Below are 10,992 nucleotides of genomic sequence, written 5' to 3'. Positions count from 1 at the left end.
AAGTAGGTCAGAAGACGTAGGGACTGAGAGCACGGGAATAGCATGTTGTGACATAAACAACCAGCAGACATCACAACACCAACGACAAACCCGTTCCTTCCCCCTCCGCTCTCTCACAGGGTGAGATTGCATTTACATTGGGGGCCAGCCGCTCTGAAACATGTACGCCCTAAATGTAGCATGAGGTGCTCTGGATAAAAGTGTCCACCAAGATACGCGTGCGATGTTTCCTCAGGTCTGCAGTCAGCCATCTGTAACCTGCAGGAATATCAGGAGAGGAAAATGTTGTTAACGATGCAATATCAGTTCTAGAGGCGGCAACTGCTCAATGGAAAGACGCTCTGGGGAAAGATTTATCGAGTAGCCACAGACAGATTATGAGACCAGTGGCCCCCAGGGCACAGACATGTAAAAGGCCCCTTACCTCTGCTGCAGGGGAGCAGGAGCAAATGAGTCAGGGTGTAGACGGTTTGCATCCCTTCATTGATTTTTGTGTGTCTCTGCAGTTGTTACATGTCTGTTTCTGTCTCTTTTTTTTAATTTTGCATCTATTTATTGTTTTTTTGTGTCTCTTCAGGTTTGTTTTGCATCTGCATGTGGTTGTTTTGTAGTTGTTTTCCATGTGTCTCATAATTTTGTATTTTTGTGGTCATTTAAGTCTCCTTGTGGTCATTTTCCATCTTTATGTGCAGTGATGCAACTAAAAATGTTAACGAAGACTCTGGACGTCAGACCCTTTTCAAGTTGGTCCATTTACCTTCAGTCCATTAGCTGCAGCTATGATACTTCTGCAACCTATCAACATATAAGGTATACACAGCATGATCAGTACATGCATCTATACAAACTATAACACGTACAACACAGAGTTTGAAAAATATTGTTTGACCGCTTTGAACCATTTGACTCTTTTAGCTCTGGGTTTTGTCTCCACCATCAAGTCAGTCAAAGCAAACCAATATTACCACCTACTAATCCCCAAGTGTGTCTGATTGCAGTTTACCGTTTTCTCTTCTGAAGCTGTGTCCGATGAAAAGCTGCTTCGTGCTTCATAAAGCTGAGGGAAACTGCAGAGTTCACATTCTTCATATTAAATATTCATTAGCTTCTGCACCACCAGTGCAGTTTATTGAAAAGTAACATAAAACGCCAGGCCACATTTTCCACTTTTTCAGATCCACAATAATCACAGAAAAGCCAGTTGGGATTCACTTAGTGTGGTTTTCACAGAACGTTTTTTAGTTCTACCACCGTGACACACTCTTTAAATCAAACAAATACTGTGTTTAAAAAGCTAGTTACAAACCTGGACTCCAATTGATCTGTGAAAGAAGCTAATTAAAATGTCGTACGTGTGGTTTCATACCAGTACCAGGACTTATAAACCTTATTAGTACACCAATTACACAGTGTGGTTGGCTGTTGGCTCCACCTGTCCACATATTGAAGTGTCCTTGTGAAAGACAATGACCCCTGTTGCTCCTGATGGTAGCTTGCTGTCACGAGTAAGACTGTGAAGCATTCAGTCTGTGAAATACTTGGATTAAATCTTATGTTAAATGTAACCACAGTTCATTTTCTTGCTGTGATTATCATAAATGCTGACTGAGCATCCCTAATACGCCTTTTGGGGGTAACAGGGGTTTCATATGTCCACCGCACAGGGTCACAGCTGAGAACAAATAGGCAGTTTACGAATCATGGTGATGAGAACATGCTGCAGCTTTAAGAACCAGGCAGCTAGTGTGAGATAATTTCGAGGCTGACAGGCTGCTTTGTGCTTGAAGACAAGCCAGCCACCTCAAGGACATCAAAATATGAGGCTGTGTGGGCATCAGCAGCACAAGCTCGGAGACAGATAGGAATCACTGTGGGGAGAGGACTAAACTGAGTGTGTAACGCCATAGCAACTCCACTCCGTCCAACAAATGCACACTTTGTGCTTTATCAAATGATTCATGTCTAATTATCTGTTCTGCAGCAGGTCTGAGTTTCCTCATGATCACGGAGCCTGAGACGCGTTCGCTGTGATGAACGTTACATCATCTTATTCAGCTTCAGCTGGAAAAATGTGTTTGTAGCCATGACAACATAAACAAGCTGCAGAGCTTAGTTACGGTGACTTCACTGAAACGGTCAGTGCCCCCGAATCACCAGAAAATGTTCCGTCCCTCGTTCTTAGTGGCATCAAGCATCACAGAGAGTTTTGTTTTCAGCTTGTGACGCTCACAGCGAAGCAGCTTGACAGTTACTCTACCTGACAAACTGCTCAAAACAGCACTCGGGTAAATTACAGCGTGTCAATCTTCAACCACGTTCATGTGTGTCTTCATGGTGTATATACAGTACACATACAGGGTCGGTTCAAACTGTAACTCCACCACTCCAACGCTTTCTAAACTATAGATTGACTGTAAAATCAAAAGATAAAAGATATTTTCACATTAACATGCAGTAAAGTGTGAACATTTACTACAGTCTAGCTAAAACTACTGTGAACAGAACCCCAGTAATACTGGATCAAGTTACAGGTTGATTTTATTGTATGAATCAGGTACATGATGCTGTATAAATAGATTCCACTTTCTATAAATATACATCCTTAGTCTTCCTCAGTGTGAACATGAGAACCCTAAGGCAGCTTCTTTGTTCCAATAACATCTCACAGAAACTATAAAACGTTCTTCTGATCATGTAGAAATTCTATTAATATTAATAATTATTGCTATTATAATTATAAGTCACAGACTAACAAGCTGCTGTGAAATCGAAAGTGAGCTTCAGTCATCACTTCAACAGCACATGCTATTTCTTTTATTTCTTTTATTACTATAATCTTTTATTATAGTAATGTCAATTGGCAATTTGTTTCCCTTTATATCTCCTTTACATGTTCTTTTACTTATTTTTACTTCTCCAAATTACAGACTATTAAACTGCACATGTAACTAAAACCACACTTTATTTTAAGAAAGCTGTTTCTAATAAAAACTTGTTAACTAGTAACAGCAGATGCAGCTGAATCTGATTAAACCTAAAATGAGTATTGTCTCTGATGCTTTATACATCAACAACCCGACTGAGGGGAAGTACAAAGGCTTCTAACATATATTTCTATCACATTTACCAAAGAGGAAGTTCACTGTTTAATTTAGGGGACGTGTGCATCAGTAATCCATCTAGATGCAGAATCATAAACCAGTGAAATAAATGCCAGAAATGACGCAATGACCAGAAAGCAGACAGTAAAACGGTTTATTGCTGCATCTCTGGGCGATTTTGTTTGATCAAAAGTTAATAGGACTGGATTGAAATGTCCTGTTGCAAGTGAAGAAGACACAGGTGCTGGTTTGTTCTCAACATCGGTAGGAAAACAACAGCAAACGCTGCACTACTGAGGCAAATGATAGGTACACTCACGACAAGACGGGAGGAAATATGTTATCTGTGGGATACCGTCTATGGTTTGCAGGTGTCGGGAAGCCGCTATTAATCTGCAGGAGACTCCTGGATCTTGGTAATCTTGTAGATGTAACCTCAGGGAGGGCAGTACTTTTATATAGTGTAATATCTATGATTTTATTTCAAACTGAATGTGTGACAGCATAGTGCCTGAAAATAAATAGTATAATATTATTAAAGCACATAATAATATTATAAAGGTCCAGGAAATACTAGTAAGTTAAGGTTAAATAGTACTATCACAAAGAATTTGATCTACAGCATCACAAATTACACATTTATTAAAGGCTCTTTTTCAAAGTAATGTATGTAAAATCTATCACAAGTAAAAAACCTCACAGCTTTAAATGCAGAAGTTTTTAGGGGTGATAATTTTACATGTTCGTTGGTGTTATATGTACTGTAGGTTCGTTTTAAATCTTTGAGTCTCATCTAATGAACTTTACCAGTGTGACAGGAAAAGTATGTTTCATCAAAGTTATGTTAAACTGAGAAAAACAGTTGACAGTCATCAGCATAGAGGCGAACATCTGTTAATAAAACTAAAACTGGGACCCGTGGTACATATAACAAAACCCCACACTGACTGTTTTAAAACAGATTACAGTTAAAGGACAGCTTTAAACAATGAAATTTAGTTTATTCTATGGAAACCAACTGAAATATGTTGGCACCAAATACTTTATAATATAGCTTGTTTATTTTGAACAGATATTTGGTCATTTTAATACGTTAAATTCACTATATTCTAACATTTATACATGGCATGGTTTTGACGTGCTGTTATGTAATTAAAGGATAAAACATAACAAGCTTTGGAAGTTGGCATTGATGCATTTTAATTATAATATCACGTCCTAGTCTATGTAGGCATTGCTCTATTATATTTGCAGTAAATCTAAAACAGTCACATCCTCAGGTCTGCAGCAGACTTAAGGTCAGTCTAAAAAATGACATCAATAGAAAATCAGCAGGTCTCTCAGTGTTAAACTAATTACCTGACAGTCTGCCAGCCTGACACACTCTCTCCACTGTCTGTCTGAGACTCGCACATCTGCAGGGTAACCAGTGAATTTCATGCTTCAGTAATTGTTTTAAATTTAATGGATATTTTTCTCATGCACTTCCTGCCAAGTCTGTATTATTTAATCAGAAGTTCAGCCTCGGTGGTACTAAGTTCATCACTCTTTCACACTTATCACACCCACTGCAAACTTCCCCTTTTCACTTCTGTGTTTGTGTTTCTAAAACAACACCGTGATGGTCTGATGTGTTATTTTCATCTCTTGTAATATTCTCACGGCTTTCCACACTTTATGGTCCTCATAGTGTAACAATAACTGACCACTGTCCATGTTCTTGACAGTTTCTGTGTGTTCATCAATGCAGTTACTTTGTTTAAAGGACAAGTTCACAACTTTTCCAGTGTGGTGCAAATACAGTGACACAGTTGTTTTCTTGCTGTAATCATTCCTCTTGCTCAAGGACAATATTGTTTTCTGCTTCTCTGCAGAGTGTAAGAGTAAAAACAAAACTAATTTTACTTCCAAAGATGAACAATTTGTCTAACTCATAGTGCTGAGGTCTTTTATTTCCCTTAGATAAACTTTGGAAGGTGATGTTGCTCATTAAAAGTGGACTTGTTGCGTTCATGCTGCTCTGTATGAATAGTTGACCCTCTCCATCTGCACCAACTCATTGTGAAAATGAAAAGAGGCTGTGACGTCTTGATTACGTGTTATTTCATCAGCCACCGCGGTTTTATCTCCTGTGAGACTCTCCCTTGTACATGGGAGAAACTCAGAACCCATTGCTACGACAAGAGTTTGTGCATTTGTGTATCTGTTGTTTTAATACACCCTTTAAAAATCGTGAACTTTTCCTTTAAGGCACATACATTTCCTTTGTAAAACAGAGGAATGTGTGGACTTTGCAAAAACAATACTGTACATAGACAGTACTCAACTTATTGAAATACAAAACAACCAAACTAACCAAACACATATTCTGTGTCACCTTCAGAATGTAAAGATATTTAAAAGGAGTTTAGCAAATTAGAAAATGTGCAAACACTTTACTTCAAGCTAAGGATTTATAACTTTACACCCAGTCACTAAGTTATAATGTAGGACGCAACTAATTTACCACAATTTTAACAAGTGAATGTTTATTTTACTTCTAATGCAGAAATATTCAAAACAGTGATAAATCAGAGATTAAATATCTTTAACCAAAAAAAGACATTTGACATTTCTCACTATTATTATTTTGAACACAGAATATGTATTGGTTATTTATCACAATCTCTTATTTGTAATGTTGCAGAACTACATTAAAAACACTGGTCTCTCCTAAAAATAATTCCACACAACCCCCGATCTAATGCCATTGAAAATTTATTGTGATATCTGATAGTTTACATTAGAGTGAAAACAGACATGTGACATGGCTTTACTAAGACAGAATGCAAAGCAATGTAGTCAAATAAAAAGCATTTAATATTTTTGTTTTTAAATTTAGGGGGAAAGAAAACAGGCACAACATATAGCCATATAAATACAACATGCTTTAGACCTTAAACTGTAGTTTAACAGTCCTAAGAGAAGAACTTGTACAGTCCTTTCCCCTGTATAACCCATCTTGCCTTTGATCAACATCCTTTCAGGTTCGTTTTAGACAGTAACAGAGCTCAAAAAGTAGGTAGCCAGTGTCACAAAATAACAATAAAAACAATAAAAAGTAAACAGTTTTCAGCAGCAAATGTCGTTTTTTCATCCAGGCTGCTTTGACGCTGTTGAGTTCAGAGGATCAAAACATTCTACAGAAAGACAGTGTCAGAGCAGACGGGATTTCTCCTCTTTAAATTTGGTTTAGCAGTTCAATCTCCAGGAGACACTCGATCCTTCCTGCCCACCGACACGTGACACTGATGCATTCGATAGAACCTGGTTCTTATTTGGTACACACCGGCGGTGACACTGGCAACTGCTTTTTGTTGGTTCAACTAAGACGGATTGAAGAGAGAAACCACTGCTGGCGCCATCGCGGAGGTGCTTTGGAGAAACTGCCTGTGTGCACTTAACGTAAGAGGGGAGTCTGAGTAGTCTGGGTTCATTCAGTAACAATTGAAGCAGACCTGAAGGTCCTGTAAGGTAGGTTTTCGCCTAGTGCTGGACTTACAAACAGCTGAGTTTTATTTGTTTGTCAAATGAACAAACATCCAGTTGAGCAGCTGCAACCTTACAAAGATACGGCCCTTAACTGAAGGCCACAGGTAGTTTTAACACCCTCCTCTAATGGTGCATTCAGGTGCTTCTTGTCAACTTCTAAAGTCGATATCTTTCAGCTAACCTCACCACAGGGATCATTCTCTAGCTGTTCTGGAGCTTAGCACAACCTTTCTCGGCAAATGGACTTGTAAAGCTATGAAAAAAAAACATCTACTGCTCCATTACAAGACAACTCCATTTGCAGATCAGGTCATGAGATGTGACTGGATGCTCCCAAACACCTACTAAACGACCTTGTGGTGGGTTTATTTTATCAAATTAAGTTTTTTAGACCAAAAATGAACATTCAGTCTCAGCAGTTTTCAAGTTTATCACCAGGAAATGGCTGAAAAAGTGGTGAACGCCACATTCTGTGACAGTGGAGTTGATGAAATGTAGTTTACCAGCACTGATAACCACAGGAACACAAGTATCAAAGGGCTAACGGCGTAGTGCCCGACTTCACAAACTGATTCAAACTGCATGAATACACCATTAAAGAGGACGAGAACTTCAGCATCACTGATGGTTGTCCCAAACAGTCGGTGTAATGAAGTGTGTAATGAAGATAAACACTGCAGCCGGGTGAGAATTTGAACCACTGGGTGTCAACAAAAAAGATTTTCAGAAGACTACAGTTGAAGGAATCTTAAAAAACTGTGTTTGACCTGTACTGAAACGCAAACTTCAAAGGATGCAGCCTCAGAACTGGGATGTGGTGACCAAGGTCAGGTAAAATTATATGGTATAATAAGAAATACAATCAGATATTCACAGCCAGCGCTCCCAAAAGCTAGAACCTCCAATATGGCTGCCAGAGGGTGTGTTTCATCACCTGAAAGCCCTCAATACAGGAGACACTGACTGTGGTGGTGAAAGGGTCTTGGTAAAGGCTCTCCCTGTGACATGGTGGGAGATTCCAGCTCACCCTCAACATCTACATGGCTCAGCGGAGACCTAAACACCGGCCCTCTAACGGGCTCTCACCACACAAGCTAAACAAACAATCTAACAGGAAAAAAAATTTAAAATACAAACAAAACAGAACAGGGATAAATCACTTCCAAACAAACTAAGCTGGCTCTCGACCTCGCAGATCACCGGGAGAGACAGTGAAACCAAACAGCTGCGAAAGAAGAAGAAGAAGAAGAAGAAGAAGAAAGACACTTTCAAACTAAAAAGAAGAGGAGAGAGAGAAAGAAAACTGTCTGAGGAAGAGAAACTAAATATTCAGTTTGTGTGCAGACATGCATGTGGGCTAATACACATGCATGCACACAACCACGCACGCACACACACACACGCGCGCACACACAGCCAGAGGTACAGTGAACAAAAGTGCTTCAAGTTGGGGAAGTAAAAGAACTAACCCAGTAGAAATACGTATAAAACCTTAAATATGTTACTTTATGTACAAAAACTGTAACACGGGCCAATATCTTAGCTGTTTATGTCTTTATATTTTCAAGTAGGTATCACTGCTAACTATCAAGGGTTTTGCATTGTCATTGTTTTTAGGATAAAAGGTCGTGTGATCTGACTGACCTTGCCGGCAAAGTAATCAATCACTGCTGATTTTTAAATCTCTCCATCCCACCCTGCCCCGCCTCAACCTGCTGCCATCTTATTTATTTATTTTTTATCCTTCTAATAAAAAGTCAAACAACAAGCACTGGGCATCCCGCATATTCCAAACCTCTTCCTCTATGCTTTACTCTGAGAAATAATACACTCAATATTCATCTGTTGTTGCACCTCTAAATCTTAATGTAGAAAATATGTGTGTGTATGTATCCCAAGTCTAAAAAAAACAAAACAAAACAAACAAAAAAAAAAAACGGGTAGAGCTCTGAGGATTTTGGTGAAGAAAGTTGTGTTGACTTTGAACCAGACGACGGAGGGTTGGGGGAAGACACATCGGTTCACATGAAGGTTTTTGGAGTTATGCACTGCACAACAGAAAGAAAGAGGGGAGACCGTTCATGTTTTGAAGAGGCACAAGATTCACTCGGCTTAGAGGCAAATCACAGACTGCGTCCACGAGAGAGACGTTTCACACGCTCCAAGAGAGAAAGACGGATAAGAATAAAGTGCAAGAGACCTACAGGAGCAGGAAGAAATGATTAGATTTCTAGGGTAGCAGCAAAGAATTGGAAACTGTTCTTTCCAAAAGGGTTCGAAATCAAGCAGAAACTGGGAGGAAAAGCAGAATTTGTCGGTGCAATTTAAACCAAATCCTCCAACAGACAGCTGCTGAACACACAACAGTCCTAACAGAGACGACGAAAACCCTCCGACCATCCGACTTCGAACTTTCTATCTGTCGTTCGTTTGTGAAAAGAACTAACGTTTTGCCTCCAAACCGAGAAGAACCAAAGGCCTCTGCAAAGTGCAAACGAAGTAGCGTCGTTCAAGTATGCCACTGTGTAATGCGTGCCCACACACACACACACACACACACTGCATATATACACACAGTCATATGCATATATACATATGTGCATGACAGCAAATATATATGTATTTATATATAGAATCCATGTTCCAGTATCTACATACTACGAACATTTTCATAGTATTTTAGGATATGTAATCATAGTATATGTATATATTTTCATATGTAGTTGTGTCTTACTGTTCATTACTAGACAATGGAATAATACAGTCTGCCAAAATGTTTTATGACAAGTGGACACTGATGTCAGGTTCCCCAGTCTAGCAACTATCTCTGCTCCTGTTTCACTTATGGTAACTGCTGCAAAATGGAACCAGCCACAATCGCATTTAGCCAAACACTACAACTATTTATATATTTTATCCATTTATGTCAAACAAATACTAGGTGCTGCTTTCAATGCTTTTTGGGTGCTGAAAAGTACCAGAAGGGGGAATATCGAGAAAATTCACAAGAACAGGGAAAAAAAAAGATTAAAAAATGGGAAAAAGAACACATCAGGTGTAAAATCCCACACTACTGCAATTCTATCGTTTGCCACTTTAAAAAAACAAAAAAGCAAGATGCTGCTACATATTTGTAACTACAATAAACTCCCTTTCCCCTCCGCTCCTCACCATCCCTGATTACTCATTTGGACATTAGCAAAGAAAAGAAAAGCATGCTCAGCTAGAGTCAGAGATACGGCAAGCCGAAAACATAAAACACAGAGAACATAACATGACAGACGTGATAAGGAAATAAAATGCTAACCAGTAACATCCATCTGCCATCAAACCAAAACCTCACCAAACCCAGAAGTTAAAACTATAGCAAATAACATTAAAACAACCAAAGTCATGAACGTCGTCCGTCTCGCTGGAGGGGCGAAGTAACGGAAACAAAATCAATGTCATTTCAGTGAAGTCTAGCTCCCTTCGCATAGTGGTCGCCATATCACCACAATCACTTGTAAGCGTGGTTCGGTGGGGGAGGAGGGGGAGGCTGGGTGAGAGTGATTGAGTGTGAGAGGGGTCAAACCCAAAAGCGTTGGAGCTGCGAAGGAGAACGCGCGGCTCTGTCTTCGAAGTAACGACTGGACTCCTGCGATGGGATTTTTCATCAGCTGCTCCACGTCCTCGTCGTCGTTTTAATGTCATTGGTTCTGTTCAGTTTCACGATGAGCAGGTGGGTGTGTGCACGTAAAGGACACGAGGGGTGGAGGTTTTCCTTTTTTTTTCCCCCCCCTCGCCAAGGAGGGGGTTAGGGACGGTTGGGAGAGGGGGCATGGTGGTGGATGGTTGTCGCTCCACACAGTTCGATAAAGAGCATTCCAAGGTCAGAAAAAGAAAAAGAGCAGACGGAGCGTCACTCCCATCCGTTGTCCTTGATCATGTGAGCCAGCTCGATGATGAACTTTCCCTCTTTGTACTTCTGACTGCTCTCGAACGCGTGCTCCTGGAAAAAAATGAAGGAAGAAAGGAAAAAACTCTGGTTACAAAATCAAGTTTTTCTCTCTTCTATGAAAATCTGACAGCAACACGTGGGCCACACATTCTTTTATTTTTATTATGTGTTTATTGGTCAATAAGTAATTTCAAGCCACCAACAGCAGACTACACTTGTATATTTATCTTTAACATCTTCATTGTTGTTTTAATGATATGTGAGCTGACAGAAAAATAAACTGCACCATGTAGTTTAATGGGACAGACTCCTGCACACATGGTCACAGCACGGCAGGTTAAACTAACGTAGCAAGCCTACAAATACACAACTGAAGTTAAAACTGAAAGAACAAACATCACCAGGAGCTAAAATACCGTC

General features: G+C 39.7%; 1 protein-coding gene across 4 annotated transcripts in view; it reads right to left on the bottom strand.

The window, feature by feature from the left end:
* Positions 1–5,842: 5,842 nt before the first annotated feature.
* Positions 5,843–10,992, bottom strand: part of ypel1 (yippee-like 1) — a 29,182-nt gene continuing 24,032 nt past the window's right edge. For all 4 annotated transcript variants that reach the window (XM_026343231.1, XM_026343232.1, XM_026343229.1 and 1 more), the window contains one exon: positions 5,843–10,623. In XM_026343231.1, the coding sequence (XP_026199016.1) occupies positions 10,534–10,623 (90 nt within the window). In that variant the 3' untranslated portion in view covers positions 5,843–10,533. The remainder of the gene's footprint in view (positions 10,624–10,992) is intronic.

This window comes from Anabas testudineus, chromosome 9 (genome assembly GCF_900324465.2).
Source record: "Anabas testudineus chromosome 9, fAnaTes1.2, whole genome shotgun sequence".
Taxonomy (NCBI): Eukaryota; Metazoa; Chordata; class Actinopteri; order Anabantiformes; family Anabantidae; genus Anabas; species Anabas testudineus.
The sequence above is the reverse complement of the archived record's forward strand: the minus strand, read 5'-3'. Positions and strand labels throughout refer to the sequence as shown.